The sequence below is a fragment of the Pimephales promelas genome, chromosome 4 (assembly GCF_988280905.1).
Source record: "Pimephales promelas chromosome 4, fPimPro1.hap1.1, whole genome shotgun sequence".
Lineage (NCBI taxonomy): Eukaryota > Metazoa > Chordata > Actinopteri > Cypriniformes > Leuciscidae > Pimephales > Pimephales promelas.
In genome coordinates this window covers 19,285,842-19,308,895 of record NC_142772.1, presented here as the reverse complement: position 1 = coordinate 19,308,895, position 23,054 = coordinate 19,285,842, and the positions used below count along the sequence as shown (strand labels likewise).

Below are 23,054 nucleotides of genomic sequence, written 5' to 3'. Positions count from 1 at the left end.
CATATGTGTTGGTCATTAATTCTGCCATAAACAAAAAAAAAAAAAAAAAAAAAAAAAGAAGAAGAAAAGAGAGCTTTAAGTTAAAGGCATCAGGATTAATAGCCAATGTATTTCATTTATTCAGGACTAAAAAATACTATCCAGTATTATTTTCCATTTTCATTACTTAATTCAGTTTCTGGAATATAGTGCTAGACCTTTTGGATGATATTTTAACTATTTTGCGGTAAAACTAGTCGATGTGGTAAGATCAGGGAGTTGTTTTTATTTAAAGAAAGATTCGTTTTTCACATATATTTGAAAAGTTCACTATCACATTTAAAACTTTAAAAAAAAAAAAAAAGCTGTATGAAGTTAAAATAGGCTACAGTGGTTGTTGTTCGTAAATGTTGTTGTACGTTATCAGAAAATGTTAAGAGTTTCTGAACATTTATAAATTGTGTGCTGCAAAAGCAGAAGTATATTTTATTTGAATAAAGATTTACCTTTTTATTTTCTTTAAATAAAGATTTGTTCTTATGCTTTAATTTCTTAAAATCAGTCTGATGACATGCATTATTTCTGTGATTAATTGATCAGTAATGTTGCGAAGAGGCTTCCTCACGCAAGTAAAATCACTTTAGAAGTGTTTTGTGACAAACACCGTTATTTACTTAGACTTTAAAAAAAAGATTTAACATGTAGGCCTAACAACTTACATTTCGTATGAATTACCTGTCATTCTTTTCATTCAAAAAGAATGCAAAAACAAAAATGTCTTGTTGAGGGACTAATGCATTCACTGTACATTTAAACACTATATATTTATTTATTTTATATGAACAGTATTTCTTAACCATAATGTGTTTTATGTCATTTTAATTTTGTCATTTTATACCTTAAGGCTGCCTTTTATTACAACAGGTTGAGGGACTAACGATGAAAAATAGTCATTTTAAGCTAACTTGGGTACATTTACACTTATGTTGACACTGAAGAAGCAACACTGAAGAAGAATCTGAAGAATAAGAATCTTCTCTAACCCCAAATAAACAGATAATGGATATTCATACATTTTACGTTATCAGAAAATGTTAAGAGTTTTTGAACATTTATAAATAGTGTGCTGCAAAAGCAGAAAGTCTATTTTCTTTAAATAAAGATTTACCTTTTTATTTTCTTTAAATATTAAAAGATTTGTTCTTATGCTTTAATTTCTTTAAATCAGTCTGATGACATGCATTATTTCTGTGATTAATTGATTAGTAATGTTGCGAAGAGGCTTCCTCACGCTAGTAAAAGCAGTTTAGATGTGTTTGTGACAAACACGTTGTATTTACTTAGACTTTTAAAAATATATATTTAACATTTAAATGTTTTCTTCTGACCAACTTACATTTCATATGAATTATCTGTCATTCTTTTCATTCAAAAAGAATGCAAAAACAAAAATGAGGGACTAATGCCTTCACTGCAGTGTTTAAAACATCACCTTTTGGATGTTAAACTCTGTATTTCTTATAAACGATGCTTTTCTTAGTGATTTCTGTATAAAGGTGATGTTTTAAACACTACACAGTGAAGGCATTAGTCCCTCATTTTTGTTTTTGCATTCTTTTTGAATGAAAAGAATGACAGATAATTCATATGAAATGTAAGTTGGTCAGAAGAAAACATTTAAATGTTAAATATATATTTTTAAAAGTCTAAGTAAATACAACGTGTTTGTCACAAACACATCTAAACTGCTTTTACTAGCGTGAGGAAGCCTCTTCGCAACATTACTAATCAATTAATCACAGAAATAATGCATGTCATCAGACTGATTTAAAGAAATTAAAGCATAAGAACAAATCTTTTAATATTTAAAGAAAATAAAAAGGTAAATCTTTATTTAAAGAAAATAGACTTTCTGCTTTTGCAGCACACTATTTATAAATGTTCAAAAACTCTTAACATTTTCTGATAACGTAAAATGTATGAATATCCATTATCTGTTTATTTGGGGTTAGAGAAGATTCTTATTCTTCAGATTCTTCTTCAGTGTTGCTTCTTCAGTGTCAACATAAGTGTAAATGTACCCAAGTTAGCTTAAAATGACTATTTTTCATCGTTAGTCCCTCAACCTGTTGTAATAAAAGGCAGCCTTAAGGTATAAAATGACAAAATTAAAATGACATAAAACACATTATGGTTAAGAAATACTGTTCATATAAAATAAATAAATATATAGTGTTTAAATGTACAGTGAATGCATTAGTCCCTCAACAAGACATTTTTGTTTTTGCATTCTTTTTGAATGAAAAGAATGACAGGTAATTCATACGAAATGTAAGTTGTTAGGCCTACATGTTAAATCTTTTTTTTAAAGTCTAAGTAAATAACGGTGTTTGTCACAAAACACTTCTAAAGTGATTTTACTTGCGTGAGGAAGCCTCTTCGCAACATTACTGATCAATTAATCACAGAAATAATGCATGTCATCAGACTGATTTTAAGAAATTAAAGCATAAGAACAAATCTTTATTTAAAGAAAATAAAAAGGTAAATCTTTATTCAAATAAAATATACTTCTGCTTTTGCAGCACACAATTTATAAATGTTCAGAAACTCTTAACATTTTCTGATAACGTACAACAACATTTACGAACAACAACCACTGTAGCCTATTTTAACTTCATACAGCTTTTTTTTTTTTTTTAAAGTTTTAAATGTGATAGTGAACTTTTCAAATATATGTGAAAAACGAATCTTTCTTTAAATAAAAACAACTCCCTGATCTTACCACATCGACTAGTTTTACCGCAAAATAGTTAAAATATCATCCAAAAGGTCTAGCACTATATTCCAGAAACTGAATTAAGTAATGAAAATGGAAAATAATACTGGATAGTATTTTTTAGTCCTGAATAAATGAAATACATTGGCTATTAATCCTGATGCCTTTAACTTAAAGCTCTCTTTTCTTCTTCTTTTTTTTTTTTTTTTTTTTTTTTTGTTTATGGCAGAATTAATGACCAACACATATGGTTGCTGTCACTTTAAGACCCAGTGGGCGGATACTCTGTTCATTATATAGGCTACTGTCATGCATTTTATGGTTATTAAAGACAAAACCGACTATGTTTAGATTATTATACTCACGAAGACCGAAATCGACATAGTTTCGTGTGTTAAAGCAATATAATCCGTGAAAAATAACTTTTGTTACTGGCCAGCTGTTTATGGTGCGATTTTGAATGTGCGCATCCCAGAGAGCGCGCGCGAGGTTAGTTTAAAATCGCTTGAATGTTAAACTGGTAATACTAAAAATACGTACAACAAATGGTAAACTTCATTCAATGCAATGCTGGCCCGATTGTGCAAGCGAATATTCCGTCATGTCCCTATTCCTGAACGCGTGTGTATTATCGCAGCGGTGCTTTATGCTTGCCTTCCACAACATAATTTGAGAGAAGAGTTGGTGAACACTCATGCTGTGGTGAAATCGCGTATGGCAGATAGATATTAAATTAATGATTTGATTTTGTAATCTGTGTGCATACGATTGTGGGGATATCCCCCATTATAAATAGGAGACCTGTGGGGATGATTAGAATATGCGTAATATCCGTGCCGAAATTCGTTTAAAATGGGTTTAAGCATTTTATCTGTCCTTGTAAAGGATATGGATAAAAATCAGAGATTATGTTTGCACAACAGGTATGAAAATGCGTTTAGTTTTAACTCAAGCTTTAAATGGGTACATCTCACAGTGCAATAGTCAGGAGTGATTCTGTGGTAATAACACTTACTTTTTGTGTTAATACTTTGTGTGATTCAGCATCATAGAAGATTCTCAAACAGAAATACACATTGTAAATGTTTACTATAACTTATGGGATGATCAGAGGGGTGTTTTGTTTATGTCAACTTAAACAATTTGTATTGTTGTTGTAAGTCTTCACCTAAAACACGTACAATCCGAGAAAACAGGATGTGAACGGCGCCATCTGCTATCTGAGCAAGATGACTATTTGCAAACTTTTGTGTATTTCTTATAAACAATGCTTTTCTTAGTGATTTCTGTATAAAGATTATGTTTTAAAGTTAATCCAATGGCTTTACAAGAGTGATAGAACATTGAAATCACTAGAGTGACTAAATAAATAGGTTGGTGTGTAAATCGTGGGTGCTCCGCCGTATATTCCATGTAACGTTAAATCTTATATCCACTGCGATCAGTCAAATGAAAAATATATTTCCCGTTTGTTAATCCACTTGTTAATCCAAGTCTCCTTTAAGAAAAGAGAAGCTCTGTGAAAACCAAATCGTGGGTGCTCCGTCGTATTCCATGTAACTTTAAATCTTATATCCACAATGATCAATCAAATGAAAAATATAATCCATATGTTCCGGTTCGTGAAGAAAACACACTAATCACGATCCTCGTCATTTTTGCGGAGCTAAAAAGTTAAATCCATCAGCTTCATCAATACATCTCTGGAGAGTCTTTGGGGTTCTGCAGTAACGTAAAATCCAAATGAGGGCACGTCGCGTTTGTGGCTAGTTGAACGGCTCTGGTTTGAACGGCCGCTGCCGAGGTATGGGAGGAGTTTACGTATGTGTGTGTGTGTGTGTGTGTGTGTGTGTGTGTGTGTGTGTGTGTGTGTGTGTGTGTGTGTGTGTGTGTGGTCCAATCTGTCGAACGCTCAGGGGCGTGAATAGAGCGTGGACCAATGCGTCGTGCATGCGTCTTCTACGGGGCGTGTGAGGAGGCGTGGTTAGCGCGCCTCATTGCAAGGCATTAATTCTCTCATTTAAGTTCATACTCTGTCCTGAACGGACGTTTTTTAAAACAGTCCGCCGTATGACGTTGGGGGTGGACGTGTTGTACGTATGGATACCGCATGCACAGAGGGTCATGTGATGTGGGAGTGTCGTGGGAGGAGTCTGCGTGTGGCTCCGCTCACACATTGAAAACAACCATTATCGTTTTCTCCCGCTGACCCGAACGGAGGTGTTTCGTTGGGGCTCCTCATGAGGTCTTTTGGAATATCTCTAAAGTTTTCTTTAATGAAAAACCCATTTGTTTGACTTTTTTTCTGTAAAATGTCCGATCTTTAAACTGTTTTAAAGGTTTTTAACATAAAATATATATGAAGCCGTGTATTTTTAATGAAACAGTAAAAGATATTATAACAAATGTATTTTAGAAAACTTTTTTAATAGAACACTAAAAGATATTACAACGTTATTGTATTTGAAACTTGTAATATTTGTTATAGTTTTAAACACTGTTTTGTAAAACGTAAGTCTTTTAAAAAATAATGGTTTAGGAAAACAGTTTTCTTTAATGAAAAAAACCCACTTGTTTGACTTTTTTCTGTAAAATGGCCGATCTTTAAACTGTTTTAAAGGTTTTTAACATAAAATATATATGAAGCCGTGTATTTTTAATGAAACAGTAAAAGATATTACTAATATAACAAATGTATTTTAGAAAACTTTTTTTTAATAGAACACTAAAAGATATTACAACGTTATTGTATTTGAAACTTGTAATATTTGTTATAGTTTTAAACACTGTTTTGTAAAACGTAAGTCTTTTAAAAAATAATGGTTTAGGAAAACAGTTTTCTTTAATGAAAAAACCCACTTGTTTGACTTTTTTCTGTAAAATGGCCGATCTTTAAACTGTTTTAAAGGTTTTTAACATAAAATATATATGAAGCCGTGTATTTTTAATGAAACACTAAAAGATATTACTAATATAACAAATGTATTTTAGAAAACTTTTTTAATAGAACACTAAAAGATATTACAACGTTATTGTATTTGAAACTTGTAATATTTGTTATAGTTTTAAACATTGTATTGTAAAACGTAAGTCTTTTAAAAAATAATGGTTTAGGAAAACAGTTTTCTTTAATGAAAAAACCCACTTGTTTGACTTTTTTCTGTAAAATGTCCGATCTTTGACTTTTTAATGCATTTTTAAACTGTTTTAAAGGTTTTTAACATAAAATATATACGAAGCAGTGTATTTTTAATGAAACACTAAAAGATATTACTAATATAACAAATGTATTTTAGAAAACTTTTTTAATAGAACACTAAAAGATATTACAACGTTATTGTATTTGAAACTTGTAATATTTGTTATAGTTTTAAATATTGTTTTGTAAAACGTAAGTCTTTTTAAAAATGGTTTAGAAAAACAGTTTTCTTTAATGAAAAACCCACTTGTTTGACTTTTTTCTGTAAAATGTCCGATTTTTGACTTTTTAATGCATTTTTAACTGTTTTAAAGGTTTTTAACATAAAATATATATGAAGCCGTGTATTTTTAATGAAACACTAAAAGATATTACTAATATAACAAATGTATTTTAGAAAACTTTTTTAATAGAACACTAAAAGATATTACAACGTTATTGTATTTGAAACTTGTAATATTTGTTATAGTTTTAAATATTGTTTTGTAAAACGTAAGTCTTTTAAAAAATAATGGTTTAGGAAAACAGTTTTCTTTAATGAAAAACCCACTTGTTTGACTTTTTTCTGTAAAATGGGCGATCTTTAAACTGTTTTAAAGGTTTTTAACATAATATATATATACGAAGCCGTGTATTTTAATGAAACACTAAAAGATATTACTAATATAACAAATGTATTTTAGAAAACTTTTTTAATAGAACACTAAAAGATTTTACAACGTTATTGTATTTGAAACTTGTAATATTTGTTATAGTTTTAAATATTGTTTGTACAACTTCAAGTCTGTGTAAAAGATTTTTCTTTTAATAAAAAATCACTAAACCTATTTGTTTTATGTCGTCCTTAAAGATTGAAAATGTATTGTTTTTCCACCATTTTGTACATTTTTTGGTATTAATGGTTGTAGAATTGGGAGGAGCTACAAGGACGCTCCTCCTCTAATCCTGCGTGAAGAGGCGTGGGAACTTTCTATTTCCACGCCTATCTTCATCACGTGTTGTGGGAGGGATCTAAGAGGCGGAGCTTGAGTCTGGTCACAGTACAGAGGTTCGAGATGTCATTCTTGGGTTGCTTCAGGAGTGTTCGGACGTGTTTCGTTGGGCTCCCCGGAATTACATTTACACAAGTTTGAATCGGAGGACTTTTGGAATATCTCTAAAGTTTTGGATATATACCTTTTGGATAAAGCGTTGCAGCCGGATAATCCTTGCTGTTGGATATATCTTTGGAGGTGATTAATCTTTAAACGGGATAATTTTGTTCTTCTTTCACCAACAAAACAGAACGTAAGTAAGTTTTTATGTTTTTAAGTTTTGATATCCTTTAATAATTGTTTGATGTAATTTAAATACACGCTGTTTTAATACACATTTTGATAACGTTTATTAATTATTTATTTTTACGTCTAAACAATTTAACATTTTAGTGTTTGAACATCGATAATTATTGTTATAATCAATATTATTTAATACTTTTAAACGATGTGTAATTGTGTAAAAGTACAACTTTTGCTCCAAAATGTTATTTTTGTGAATGAAAACTTTTTTAAAACAGATGTTTTATTTAAAAATGGAGTAATTTACTAAATAACGTGTAAAGGAAAAGACCTGTACTATGTTTTAATGATATAAATTGACTAAATGGTTTTAAACAATGAGTGTAAAAGGACCATTGTTTAATAAATAATAAAAAAACATAACCTATATCTGTTTTCTGTCATCATTAAAGTTTGAAAATGTATTGTTTTTCCATCATTTTGAACATTTTTACATTGAACAAGACAGGTGTAACAGGTGTACAGTCTGGTACCGGATCAGATGGGGTTCCGTATCGTGGGAAAATTTTCCCACGATCACGTGACCAGTCCAGAAGTGGAGGTGGTGGTGAGGGGTGTTGGTGAGTGGTAAGAGGAGGGGAGACCGTAGGAATTTCCCACGGTCACGCGGTCAGACCGGAAGTGAGCGGGACGGGTAAAAAAGGGGGCGGGGCTTATTTTTATGAGGGGCAATAAACCTGTCAGTTTGATGGGTTGTGCCTCACAACCTCTCTCTAAGATTACCTGCAAATATTTTTTCATACCTGAATTATCTGTGTCCACTATTCTGAAAATGGTCTCCAGGGTGGAGCGATGTTTATACAGTGTCTCCAGCATACTCTGCTCAATGTGCTGTATAGTGAGAACAGAAGAGAGCGCTTTCTGCACAAGTGTCTACAGACTTTCGGGATGTTCTACAGATACATTTCTGGAAATCTTTAAATCAAGGGATCTGCTTTACCTCAGAGCTGTGATTTTTTATGCCGAGATCCCGGAACCAGCCGTGGTAGTCCAGCATCCCATCAGTGGTGCTGGACACTAGCTGAGGCTGAAGAACTTTCCAGGGCAGATCCAGGTGAAGAACTCGCTCGATTGCACTTGCCCAGTCGGACAAACAGATCAGTCCTGTGATGGCATTTACATTGCTTTGACATTTGAACAACTGCAAAACTAGCCATTAAGTAACCAGAAATGCATTGTTTTTAAATATTAAACAGTCTGAACTCCATTTATATTCCTTAGATATTAGTGGAAGTGATATCATCACACCACTGGGTTGCAAAATACTGCAGTACTGTTTTAACTGTATATGCATTTTATACCAGATAGTTTTCTGTACCTGTGTTCTCCTTATCAAGCTCTTGAAAGGCACTGAGAAGATCTGACTTGTGCACAAACAGTTGCTCTCGTAGGACTTTGAGAGCAGTGTGCTCTGTGCGTTTTACACTGAAAGAACATCGAGAAATGAGCTGCAAACTTGACAATGAACTTGTAAACTGTATCCAAAATGACTGTATCAACATATGCTGTAGATTTTCCAACAAAAAACTTAAGTCATACCAAATAACACATTTGAAATTGTGAATGAAAATCCTTCCCCTAGTTCAGTGGTTCACCAGGGCCACTAGGGGCCTCAGGATAAAAGACTTAAAATGACTCAAAATAAGACAAAACAAGCATTCAACAACTAAAGATCAAGTCTAAGTCAAGTCTTATTTGAATTCAATTTAATTTTTCTTTGAAGAATCAGGATATGTACATGAGGTAGTTTTTTATTTATTTAATATACTATCCTTCCTTATGACAGGACAGTATAGAGTGGACACGAAAGCGAGGTTGGAGAGAAAGAAGGGGACGAGATCGAAGCGCAACGCTGCCCACAAGGCTATTGGCATCAACAGCTAACCTAATTTTGAAAGTATGATTTATAGACCTACAAAAGTCATGTAAATTAACCAAATCTTATACTGTAACTCCATGGGCATTTTTAAAACAAATTAAAAATTTTCTATAATGATGCTAATCTCTAAATTATTTTAGAGGGTAGAAGATGTGAGAAATATACTGTATGTTTTAAAAAATCTTTATCCTAAATTCTTGTCCAATAATGAAAAACTGGTCATTGGTCGTTTGTACATTGTTGTGGACAACGAGAGGCCTTGTATTTAAAAAAGGTTGAAAACTTCTGTCTTAGTCAAATGGCTGATGATGGTATGCGTGTTGATTACCTTTGTGGAAAGTTCAGTCCTCGGATCATACTGGTGGCCTGATACTGAACAAAGTAAGGCATGAGATCTGGACCCAGTCTGACAAAGGCTCCCCTGTTACTGCCAATCTCATAGTAGTTAGAGGCTGAAAAAAGGGTCAGGACCTGAAAATCAAAATACATAAATCAAATCAACTTTAAAAACTGTCAAGAACATTTCTACAAACATACACTGAGCCCCAAAAATATTTAGACATTTAAGATGAAAAATAAAATGCACTAAAAGATTGATGCATGTCAATCTGGACTACTAAAATATAAGTAAACAATGACTTCATTATGATAAATGATTTTAGGATTTAAAAAAAAAATAATAATAATAATATATATATATATATATTAAATATTATGTTAAAAATTACAAATTGGATCTTTTGTTTTCTTATTTGTTTCACAGCAATGATATGAAACGAGGGGGAGGAAGAGATTGAGACATTCAACAGAGGCATTTGAGACAACGCTAATGATAATTATGAAATTATGATAATAATTATGAAAGGGCAAAGCGTCTGAAGAATAATTTTCCTCCGAGCTCATCTAGAGAATTAATACATTACTCACAGGACACAGTGTCCTAAAAAGCACTCTAAATTAACATGAGCCATCATAAGTACATGAATGTAAATGTAAATAAGACAATTTATCACCTTTTAAATGAGCATGTTAATCTATCCAGAACCTGCCTGACAGATATTTTAATAAAAACTTCAGCCGAAATGACAGTAATTATTATTTCCTTCTCAAACGACTGTACAAGTCCTCAGATCACTGCATTGCTGACCTTACGATTGTGGCAAAACTCGTAACCATCCAGCTTGCACTCGTGTGAGCGGATAATGAGCTGGAGATTGTGTCTGTTCAGAAAGTCCTCGGTGACATCAGGACCCCAGTAACAACCTCCGCCACGGACCTCGTTGGGAACGCAACCGTCCTGGGACATGGGGTCACTCCATAGTAGGTCCAAAATCTGAAGACACCAAAGTATAAATGTAATTGCAAGGAGAGATTGTAAAACTATTTAACTGTTGTTATAATTACCTGTAATAGAGGTAAATAATATTCCTATTCTTAATTTTAAATGGTACACCATGTCACTTTTTTCCCCAAAATTAACTAAATTTAAATAATAAGTCAATATATTGTCAATCATTCTGTGGTTTTGTGTTATCCTGATCCCCTTATGGTATACCCTAAGGGCTATTATAATTGTTCGTATTTAACGGGCTGTTTACGCAACACCATTTTCAACTAAAAAAATTATTTTATGGGTTTTGGCCGTTCATTTACACGACAATGGCGTTTTGAGTGCCTGAAAACGGAAACTTTTGAAAATGGGGTTCAAAGTGCAAGATTTTGAAAACAATCTCCATGTATTAGCCTGGATGCCAGTCAAACTTAGCTCCGCCCACAACATTTGAGGTTGGGAAGTTCGGTCTGGTTGGGTTCGGTAATCCATCAGCCGGAAATTGAAGCTTCGATAAAGACCATGACGTCATGCACATGTGTATTCAAGGGGGTAATCCATTGAAGTCTCGTGGGAGCCACCATTGTAGCAGAACTTCACCTGCTGTTAGCATCCCATTGACTCCCATTCATTTTGACAGCGAATAACTTTACATCCAGGCCAAAGACTTCATTTGTCCATTATTTATTTCTAAAGAAACACGCCAATGCATAAAATGCTCCATTATTTTGTATCTTGCGTTACGGCACCGTAGAAGCCGTTTTTGTAAAAATAGGCTAAAGATTTCGTCATAACCACAGGACATTCTGTCGCACAATAGAGACATTACCGTATAGACAGGAGGAGAAGCTCGCAGGCAATCTTTTACAGTCTATGAGGCAATCGGGGGGACATGGAGGCACAAAGTCAAGGCAGAAGCCCATAGATAGATAGTCCATAAAAGCAACAGGACAAAATATTTCAACAACGTTTTTGAGGAATTAGGTGATTCAGATTTGTCTTGGCACAGCTACTAGAAGATTTACAACTGCCAGACTATCGTCAAGCTCAGTTTGAGCCAGCACAGTCACTCAGACATCAGACAGGAAGTGCAATAATCAGGTTTCAGTCTTCTCCGTTGAAATCAATTGGGTCGCTGTGTCCATTTCTTTTACTGTTTATGTGCGTATTACATGTTCAGTCTATAGTGTTTCATCACCATTTAATGGCCTGGCAGCAGAATGCAGTGTTTTTAGAATTTTTCACTGATACGTGTGAATAGGGATCGTTTTGAAAATGGTGTGGTCTGTACGCTGAAAACTCAAAGGAAAAACAACATATTGTTGTCGTGTAATCGTACACTTAGACCTGTCAGGATGGTTTTCTCAGGAAATTGCATATATTTGTCACTCACTCGTGTGTGTGGAATTCAATGTAAAGCAAATCTATTGTGAAGGATCATATCATTGTGGTTGTTGTAGCACTGTGCTGGAAGTACCATGTCTATCAATGGTTATAGCTACATTAACATCTTCAGTTAGTCAGCTTGAGATCCTTTCCATCTAAACTGGTTAGATCTTAGTGAACGAGCAGTTGTACAAGAAGCAGTATAACCACAGCCGAGGCACAAACAAAACAATGTTCTTCCACAAAAAGCATGCAGTTTTGTTTTTTAACCTTTAGAGGGCCAAAAGTTGCATAGTGTCCCTTTAATGTTTATTTTTGTGCAACGTCTTATCCAAAAGACTTCAATTGTAATATGAGTACAATACTCCAAATGCCATTTGTTTTTTTCATACACTGAAGAATTAATTGAAAATAATGAATTAATAGAATTAATGAATGAATTTGGTTCAAAACTTCACAACAACTATCAAATTAGTACAGTGGATCTCAAACAGTGAACCTAAGGGGCCTCAAAATTACATAATTTTAAATAAAGACAAATCAAGCATCAAAATAAGACCAAATAAAATCCAACTAAGACCAACTAAAAACAACATTTTATTTCACCTCCTATGAAAGTGTGATTTTAAGTCATTTAAATTAATCCAATATCAAAACTCCTTGGGATACATTTTATGAACATGAAATTATTTTAGTTATGCCAAGCTCAAAAATTTTAGAAATTGAGTAGAAATATATATTTTTAATTAATCCTTATCCAGTAAATCACAAACAATAAGAAAAGTCATGGGGCATTTGAATAATTTTATGGGCAATGGGTGGCCTGGAAAGGGTTCAAAATGGTTGAGAATATAACTGGTTTACTTTATTTTAAGGTGACATAGTTATATTGTACTTACTCAAATAAGAACTGAGTAATGTTAATTTACTATTAATGTACTTATTAATGTACTTGCACTGGAGTTAGGGTTAATTGGTTATAGCATACTAGTAATAACAGTAAATTATGCATTATTATATGTAGTATACTATATGTAGTAGCGTGTAACCTTAAAATAGAGTGTTACCTAACTGTTTTAGAACTAAATTTATTACTAGTACTTTAGTTTTTAGTAGCTACTAAACAAACCACAAACATGTACCAAAGCAGATACCGTCAATGACGCCCACCTGTTTCCAATCATCATCGCTGGTGTCGATGAGCTCAGATGAGTCTGGCTCAGACTCACAGGACGGAGCAGTGCTCAGAACGCCGTGAGACTGGCTGAACCTGGACATGCTAAACTCTGCTTGCCTACGACGGACCTCAAACTCCTCCTCAACCGTCCGAGCCACAGTCTTTGAAAAGTCTTGAAGGGAGCGTCTCTGGAAACTGTCCCGAGCAGCAAACGTTTTGGGAAAGGTCATTGAGCCCCTTCTGTTCTGACAGATGATCATCTCATTACAATTGTCTGAATCTGCATATAAACTTTTGCGGGATGGAGTCCTCTTCTTCGGGGGCTTCATAGCAGACACATACTATAGAAAGACAACAGTCATATTGATCAGTTAAAAGAGGAGATGTTCAGGATTTTCCAACATGTAACTGTTTGTTTGACTCACTCTGTGTCTGTCCACTCGAGCTATCAGAGCGAGTTCAGTGGTATCTGAGATTCCTCCATGGACTATCAGCACCCGGTGGTCGATTACTGTCACTAAGGGCAACCAGCTGAAGATCTTCTGGAGCAACTTGAGGATACGCTTTCCATGCAACTTAAAGGAATTGAACAGATAAAAGAAGGTCCTCAGATTAATTTCACCATAATGTGAAGCTCAGAGCAGGAACAGAGCAGAACACATACTGACGATGTTAATGAGTTATTCCTGCTGAGTTATTGTCATTAACTAAAACCATAAAAATACTTTATTATACTTGGAAAAAAAAACATTAACTGGACATAACCTCAATGGATATTTTGCTAAAGATGTTTGCCATTGACCCTAAATCTGCCAAAAAACACTTGACAAAGATCATTCTATTGCCCATCTGCTTAACCTGTGATGTTCTTTAAAATGCTAGTTTAGCCTTTTGAAGTCCTCACTAAGAAAAAAGTGATGGAATTTTTTTTTGTTTGCATTTCTTATCTTATGTTGTTAGTAACCACACTCAATGTATTTTTTTTTCAACACATCCCATAATTCTATCGGCCTCTACCAAATGGTTGAGATGTTACTTAATGGTAATAAATGGTACTGGAATTCATACACATGCCATACTTTTCATTGCCCATCATGATTTATGATCAAAACCTTTTCTAGTCTTGACAAAACACATTGTCAGAAAGGTCTGAGTCTCAAGGTTCCATATTTTGGAACAGAAGTGATATTTTACAGCAGAATGCATACAATCAAATTCAATGGAATTTATGTCATTTTTGGTATTACACCTAAACAAAATCTCGAGAACTTAGATATATGGCTATGGCTAGATATATGGCTTTGGTTAGATATATGGCTTTGATGTTATAGTAATATTATAATAAAAAATATTTTGTAAAATATATATTTTATATAAAAGAAAAAATATTTTGTACATTTGATTTAATATAAATTTAAAACTTCCATAACTTTTTTATACTTTTATTTTTTATAAAAAATACTTATATTTTTTTTTAATCAGCTGTGTTTTCTTTAAAACAAGACTAAACTTAGGTATTTATTCCAAAGCATACTTGAATTACAACCAAGTACAAGTCCATTCTCAAAAAGGGGGATGACAATTAACCGTTATGTGCCAGATCCACTATTTGGTTGAGCATGTTTTTGAAAAATTATAAAAAATATACTTAAAGGTCCCCTGACATGAAATTTTCATTTTCTGAGGTTTTTTAACATTAATATGAGTTCCCCTAGCCTAGACTGTATTTGGTCCCCTCGTGTCAGCATAGCTGTAGTAAAACGTATTCAAGAGAGTTTCACATGTAATATGTAGCTATTTCATATGCAAGCATGTCAGCCAATCACAGCAGTGGGCGGTTACATTGAGTCCCACAGCAGACACACCCCTTCAAACAGACCGTTCTAAGCAGAGGCTAAAATCAGGCTAGGAAAAATGCCTTTTATTTCTAAATTATGACTATTTTAGATCTAAAAAACATACTAACATTATAAGGGCAGCCCAGGAAACATAAAATAATACAAAAAACCCATGTCAGGGGACCTTTAAGTTTTTTCATAGCACCAAGTAACATCATTTTGTAAAGTTAAGGCTCTTAAAGTGTAATATGTAAAAAAAAAATATGCTTAGCTTGCAAAATTTCACCAAAAACAGTTCACATGGCTGGGGTGATGTATTTATTTCTGATATCCATGTCAGAAAAGGAAGGAATAAAAGAGCTTACATCCAGCCTCCGTGAGCAACTCATCAGAACAAGAAGAGCTGAGAGGTTCAAGCAGAGGCTGAAGAAGCAGGAAGCTCATAAAGGAGCAGCCCAGTTCATAAAGGACCCTTACCACTTCACCAAATCACTTCTGGGAGAGGCGAGGTCTGGGACTCTAACAAGTTCCAAGGAGGTGGTGGAGGAGTCTGTTGAGGAGGTGTTCAGTGACCCTACAAGAGACAATGCCCTGGAAGGAAATCATGGGCTTATTAACATCGACCCACCTACTGAGAGAGGTATAGAGGTTCTACCTCTTGAACCTCTGTCCTCTCACCCTCAGCACAGAGTGCCCATTATGGAGAGAGGTTCAAGAGGTAGTCAAGCACGCAAGATCATCTTCTGCTCCAGGTCCCAGTGGTATACCCTACAAAGTATACAAAAAATGCCCCAATCTCCTCCAAAGGCTATCGAAGCTTATGCGGGTGATTTGGTCCATTCCAAATCCAAATTCCAAATCCATTCCAAATTTGGTCCATTTTGTCCAAGGGAACCATTCCAACAAGCTGAAGAAGGGTAGAAGGGTGATTTGTGCCCAAAGAACAGGGATCCACACAGATCAGCCAGTTCCGAACTATCTCCCTACTTAGTGTGGAGGGAAAGATTTTCTTTGCTGTACTTGCGAAGAGAATGACTGCTTACATGACCAGAATGGATATATTAACACCTCTATCCAGAAGGGTGGTGTTTGAAGGGTTCTCTGGGTGCTTGGAGCATACAAGGGTCCTCAGCCAACTCATCCAAGAAGCAAAGGAAAAGAAAGGAAGCTTAACAGTTGTCTGGCTTGACTTTGCAAATGCATAGTGTATGTGTCTATTCCCCATAATTTGATCCAAGTTGCTTTGGACTACTACCACATCCCAAATAACATCCAGGGCATGATCACCAGTTCCCTGAGAGACATCAAGCTACGATTCCAGTCTGCCAAGTTTACAACAAAGTGGCAGCCAGTGGAGAAGGGGATAGTGACAGGATGCACAATCTCTCCCATCTTGTTCATCATGGGAATGAACCTGATCATCTCTGCAGCGAGTACAAAGTCAAGAGGGCCGAAGACTGCAGCAGGATGTCAACAGCCAGCAATCAGGGCATTCATGGATGACTTTACCGTGATAACGCCAACTCACGTGCAGGAGGCAAGATGGGTCCTGACGGAATTTGATCGTATGGCCACTTGGACAAAGATGGTCTTCAAGCCAAAAAATTCAAGGAGCCTGGTGATCCAAAAGGGCAAAACAACTGGAAAGTTCAAGCTACTTGTTCAAGGGGAAGAGATCCCGAACATCCAGGGGAACCCAATAAGATGCCTTGGAAAGTGGTATGATGATTCCCTGTCAGACAAGCATCTCCAGCACAGGAAAGCAGGTTGAAGAATGGTTGAAAAAGATTGACAAGTTTGGTCTGCCTGGGAAATACAAGTGCTGGATCTACCAACATGGCCTGCCGAGACTCATGTGGTTTCTCACGGTATACAAGGTGCTTCTATCAACTGTTGAAAATATGGAGAGGAAGTTCAACAAGCACTTTAGAAAATGGATGGGAATAGCCCCAAGCTTTACATCCTTGGGGCTCTACAAAAAGTCGGGCCAGCTCCAGCTTCCCCTGTCTTCAGTGGTGGAGGAGTTTAAAGTCGCCAAAGGTAGACAGTCCCTGACATATAGGGACTCTCAAGACCAACTCACCAGGGAAGCAGGAGTAAGAACAAGATCTAGCTGTAAGCGGGCTGCCAGCACGGCAATTACCCAGGCAGAATGTTCTCTCATGACCAAAGATATCACCAGAAACCCTTGCACTGGAAGACAGGGTCTAGGAACAGCACATTTCCAGCAGTGGTCAAAGTCCACCCCCAGGGAGAAGAGAACCATGATCCAGGATGAAGTCCGAAACCTTGAGGAAGAAGGGAGAAGAGCAAAATCCATCGAGCTCACATCCCAAGGCGCCTGGACGAGGTGAAACCTCCCCAAGAGGACAATCACATGAAGTGAACTGTGGCGGATGGAGCCCTTCCGTACATCCTTTCTACTCCGAGCAGTGTATTACACCTTACCAACCCCAGTCAATTTGCATAGGTGGAGGATGAGGGAGGACCCACTGTGCAGGTTGTGTGGCGGGAAAGGAACAACGGAGCACATTCTGTCAGGGTGTAAGACCGCATTGACACAGGGGAGATACAGGTGGCGCCATGACAAGGTGTTGGCAGTGCTTGCAGACATTCTGGAGGAAAAAAGGAGGAAGAAACAACCAGCCAAAGCAAGACCACTGCTGTGTACTATCGGCTTTGTGAAAGAGGGCCAAAGACCTGTCATCCACAGCCAAGCCAGGCAGAATCTCCTGCAGTCAGCCCAGGGATGGGAAATGGTGGTTGATCTTTGGAGGAAACTCCAGAGGTGGTGCTGTCCACATCGCTAAGGCCGGACATCATCATGTGGTATCCAGAGGGAGGGAAGATCATTCTGGTGGAGTTGATGGTGCCACGGGAGGAGGGCTGTGAGGAAGCTGCAGAGAGGAAAAAGGCCAAATACCAGCAAATAGTTCAAGACTGCCGGGACAAATGGTGGATGGCGTGGCTGATGACGGATGAAGTCGGATGTCAGGGATTCCCTGCTCAATCTGCATGGAATTTATTAACAAAGGTTGTATTGGGGGGCCACTTAAGGAAAGCAGCCATTCGTAGGCTGGGAGATGCGTCAGAGAGAGCCTTCTGTTGGCTCTGGCACAAGAGAGAGGACATAAGCTGGAAGCCTGGAAGAGAGGGGCAGTGACCTGGCCAGTCACTGCTGACCCGCCAGCTGGAGGTTGTTGTGGTTAAGGGTCAAAACACCCAGTGAAGGTTGAGGACCACCTGACGACCTCTCTCCGAGGCCAAGGCTTCATCCTCAAAATATGCTTAACCGTTTGGTTGAGAAGTCAGTTAAAGGGATCAATATGTAATATTTCCAATGTTAAAAAATGACTCATGTATATTCAATACACCTACTAAGGTGTCATATGTAGTTAGCAGCCACCAGTCCTTTAAATAAGAATATTTCCATTGTTAAAAATGACATAATATTTAATTCTCTACTAAGTCATATATACAGTCAAACGTTTGTTCATTTAACAACTAGTTAACTGCCACCAGTACTTTTAAATACTTTAAAATACTGTATAAATGTAGTATCTGTCCAATGTGTCCTAAGGTGGCATATGTGTGGAGTCAACAGTTGGTTGATTTAGCAGCTAGTTAATCCATACCAGAGACAGAGTGCAATAATGTTTAAGACTTTACGTTGTAATCCTCTTACCAAGAACTGGCAGTTTTACAGTGAAAATAACGGCAGGAGAACAAACCAGTGTCCCCTTTTAAACTGTAAGTCTAAGCAGGCTACAAGCAGTTAAGAGGTGACATTCTTGGAAAGAAAGTGTTGGGATATCCCTTACTGTTTCATAATGGAAATAAACAGCTAAGGCCATAAATAAACTCTTAGGCCTTGTGCACTTTAATACGTTTTCTCTCTGTTTTGGCCTTCCGTCTAAATGAGACAGCGTTTTTATCAACGAAAACACTCTCCAAAGTGGATAGTGTATGTTGTGGCCTGTAAAAACAGAGGTATTTGAAAACAATGAAACTTGTTTAGTCATGGAACACATATTGAACCAATAGACATGTTTGTTTATACCGCTATTGTGCCTGTTATGTGCAATTCACTTTCACACAGTTACTAAAATATGTTACTTTCCACACACTTCATAGCACAGCCCTGCAAAGATGACAGAAAATTCACTTGCATTTGCGGTCCTGCGGCAAACCATGAGAGAAGTTGCATTTTAGAACAAACATATAATTGCGAGTGAGTGACCTGAACGCATTAGTAAATGGAGAGATATTTTGTAAATAAAATTATCCTGCCAGAAAAATTGCATGATAACTTTATGATGTCTTGTTCTGTCAGTATCAGAGAGCTTTTGTAAGGTTTTACACGTGTGAGTCTATAGTCTACTCTAAAATAAATACTCTATGATTGGAGATATATTTTGCATTTTTTTAAAGGGAAAAAAACTGTTATCTGTAAGATAAGTTATTTTAAAACAATTTAATGTTGCAGAAATAGGAAAATTATACTATTATACTACTATACTATTTAGGGCTAAATGAAATATTAAAGAAGAGTAAAAAAATATATAATCCTACATGATGGAAAAAATACACTGACTAATTCGGAGAACAAGAAATCATGATTTTCAGCAATATAAGACCCTTTTCTTACAGAAAATATGATCTAGTTATGGCCTGCAACATCTTGTAATCCATGACAATGAGTGACAATAAGAAATTGGAAAAAATAATGATCTTGGACACCAGAGGTAAATTAAGCACTTTCCGTCACTTCAGTGTGGACAAGAAACTTTTGGAAAACGCTGTTGACAGAGAGTTAGGAACATGAGGGACTGTAGAGCACAGACATCAGATGTAATTAATGACATACCTTGTATTTTCCCAGCACTTCTTTGGTGAAGCCATACCTTTGAAAAGAAAATGAAATGTTATCACCAAACAAAATTAAATTTAAAGTGGCAGAATATTTTTTTTCTTGCATTAAAAAGGACATAAATCTAATCTGATTTGTGGACACTGAAAGATTAAGATAAAAACAGAATTCTTGCCCTCATGGTCATGTGCTATATTGTAAATGTAACATGTAAAATGATCACATTATAGCGCCATCTTGTGGCTGATTCTCACACAAAAATTGTACACCACCTCATTTAGACCAGTAGTTCTCAAACGTTTTGACTCCAATATGTGCCGCTGTTGTTATACAAAATAAATCAGTTTGCTGAAGCCCTCTAGTGGTTGAAAACCATTAATATGCATTAATACTGATTCACATGCTCATATATGAACCAATTTAATGATTCAGAATTGTTTTGATAAAGTTTTCTGTCAAGGGAGTCGAAAAACCCCCCCACACATTTATGAATTGGTTGGGGAGGAGGTAGAAAAAATACTGATGCTTCATGCTTGGACCCTTAATTAAAAAAGTAAGGTATTGGCTCTTACATTTAGTGTTGGTAACATTATATTTACTTAGTTGAGGTACTGCAAAATGCTTGTGGTGAGTATGTGCAATTCTTACATAAATATTGTGTTACTGAATGCATGTGTTCAGCACAATTCCATTACCTCAAATTAATGAGGTGGTCTTCATGGTTTCCTCGATTAAGATAAACATTTCCAGGATACACAAGCAGGAAAGCAAACAATATGAGCAGAATCTCCATGGAGTCTTTGCCTCGGTCCACATAGTCTCCATTGAAAACGTAGGGTTTCTCCATTGACGGCATTCCATTCTGGGAAAATAAATAGATCACGAATTCATAGGAATAGATGCACTGTACTTAAAGACAATATCGTAGCTAGGTGTGGACAGATTTGAAACCTACCTTGTAAAAAATTAGTAGCAAGTCCTCTAACTGTCCATGTAAATCACCTGTAATGAAGTTCGTAAATTAATTTTTCGAAGAGGCGTTGAACAGTGTAACAATAAAAATAAAGATAAAAGGATGTGTCGGGCATTCTTACCACAAACAGTTATTTCTTTGCTATGGCATGTAGAGACTCGGTTGATGTTTGGCAACCCTCTGAGTAGCTTCCACGTTTCCAGAAGAAGCTGAAGAACGTAACGAGAGTGAAGCTGCTGCTTAGAGAAACCAGAAGTGTACATGGTTAAAGACATTAGTGTTATCTGACTGTCACATACACTCTGTGTCAGGGATAGGCAACTTCTGTCCTGCAGAGTTCAGCTCCAACCCAGACAAAAACTCAGCAGCCAGTAGATTTCTAGTTATCATGATTAACATTGATAACTGTATCTTGTCCAGGTGTGTTTGATTAGGTTTCTCAGTAGCTCTCCAGGACGCAAGTTGCCCATCCCTGCTCTATAAAATAAAGGTCCCAAAGGGGAGTTTTAGCATCAATAGCACAGTAGTTCCTTTTTGGGTTGTCAAAAACATGCGTTCCTTCTCACTGTGTATTTCTTAAAAGAACCATTTTTTTTCCTGGTGTGAAGAATATCTGAACCAGGTCAGGTTCAATTCAGCTCAAGATTTTGAGGGAGATTGGTATTTTGACCGCTCAAACTCTGCTCTTTAACTGAATATCTTCTTTGGCTTAAATAGAATTAATATAAATACAAGTAATTCGTTTCTACATATACTACTTGAAATCTGTTAATTTTATTAGTATTTTTTTCTCTTGTATTTATTAGTGCTATTGCTTGTAATTTGTTTAGTTCTTACCGGATTACTGATTGTTTACTTGTCTTTATTTAACATTATTTAGTAAAATACTATTTATGTATTTATATTTATTTTGTATGTGTGTGTGTGTGTGTGTGTGTGTGTGGTGGAGCCAGTGAGAATTGTGTTTATAGATGGAGTCCCTTTTAAGACCTGTCTCTTTTTCGTATAAAATAAAGTTACAAAATCTGTTAAAGAACTTTTTTTTTGCAATGGAAAGGTTCAATCCCAGCTAATAAAAATGTCAACAACAAAAAAAAGTGTGCATTAAGTTTTGAAAAAGTTATTTCTGACTGTTCTTTTAATGTTTAAACTGCCGCATTTATTAAAGCCACACGATGCAGGATTTCCGTTTTTGTTTAGAGTCGCTGTGGAGTACTTGTACTGTCGTAAATAGCACTGACGCAGATATGTCTCTGCACTCACGGCCTGATCCCCTCCCACTGTATATCGGTACCTGTTCAGTATGATGTAAGCTGTAACGAGTGGAAATAAGGTGTGTCCCCTTTAAGAGCTGCGCCCTGTTGAACTGTCGGCAGTCTGTATTGTATGCACCTCGAACACCACATGTATACAGCGCCGGGTTATTTCTGTTTGATGCTCATTTTAGCAGATCTTTCTTGCCGTAAAGCGATTTGTTACATCGCGAGACCTGATATCACGCGACACTTCCTGATGCTGCAGCTGGCGGCTCAAAGTTGCAAGTGTGTTTTTTCCACTCACAGGCAACAGGGGGGTGCGAGACGCCCAACATTCAACCCAAAAATAGTCATATAACCACTGCAATAACTCCGAAGCTATTCAGTAAAAAAAAAACTGCATAGTGCTGCTTTAAGTGTTTTAAAATGTTTTTGTTGGTTATGTAAATGTTAAGGAAACATTCTATTTTGTCATTTTGTAAACATTATGGCAACGTTACTTTTGAATGTTCTCTGAACATTCTGAAACAAGTAACATTTAAAAAATGTTAGAAGAACGTCCAACTAAAATGTTTCCAGAAAAAAACCTTCCATTTACAATGTTTAATGTGCTATTGTTTCGAGATTATAAAAGACTCTGAACGAACATTATATAAACGTTGCTGGAAGAATGTCTCCTCAACCTAGCCAGAATATAAGCCAAAGTTCTGAAAATGTTCCCTGTTAGCCAGGATAGATGTTAAAGGGTTAGTTCTCCCAAAAATGAAAATTCTGTCAGTATTTACTCACCCTCATGTTGTTCCAAACCTCTATGTGTTTATTTGTTCTGCTGAACACAAAGGAAGATATTTGGAAGAATGTTTTAATCAAACAGATCTCATTCCCCATTGACTACCATAGTAGGAAAAAATACATACTATGGTAGTCAATGGGGAATGAGATCTGTTTGATTAAAACATTCTTCCAAATATCTTCCTGAGTAAATACTGACAGAATTTTCATTTTGGGGTGAACTAACCCTTTAAACTTTCGTTATGAAACCGTAGATCCC

General features: G+C 35.9%; 1 protein-coding gene across 5 annotated transcripts in view; it reads right to left on the bottom strand.

Annotated features, from left to right (window-relative positions):
* The window catches only part of ppef2a (protein phosphatase with EF-hand domain 2a), a 33,661-nt gene that overhangs the window by 7,633 nt on the left and 2,974 nt on the right, over positions 1–23,054 (bottom strand). For all 5 annotated transcript variants that reach the window (XM_089130083.1, XM_039659969.2, XM_089130084.1 and 2 more), the window contains 11 exons: positions 20,869–20,983; positions 20,730–20,776; positions 20,470–20,636; positions 19,772–19,808; positions 13,492–13,641; positions 13,060–13,407; positions 10,321–10,506; positions 9,502–9,644; positions 8,613–8,719; positions 8,235–8,398; positions 8,038–8,125 (listed from right to left, as the gene is read on the bottom strand). In XM_089130083.1, the coding sequence (XP_088986209.1) occupies positions 8,038–8,125; positions 8,235–8,398; positions 8,613–8,719; positions 9,502–9,644; positions 10,321–10,506; positions 13,060–13,407; positions 13,492–13,641; positions 19,772–19,808; positions 20,470–20,636; positions 20,730–20,776; positions 20,869–20,983 (1,552 nt within the window). The remainder of the gene's footprint in view (positions 1–8,037; positions 8,126–8,234; positions 8,399–8,612; positions 8,720–9,501; positions 9,645–10,320; positions 10,507–13,059; positions 13,408–13,491; positions 13,642–19,771; positions 19,809–20,469; positions 20,637–20,729; positions 20,777–20,868; positions 20,984–23,054) is intronic.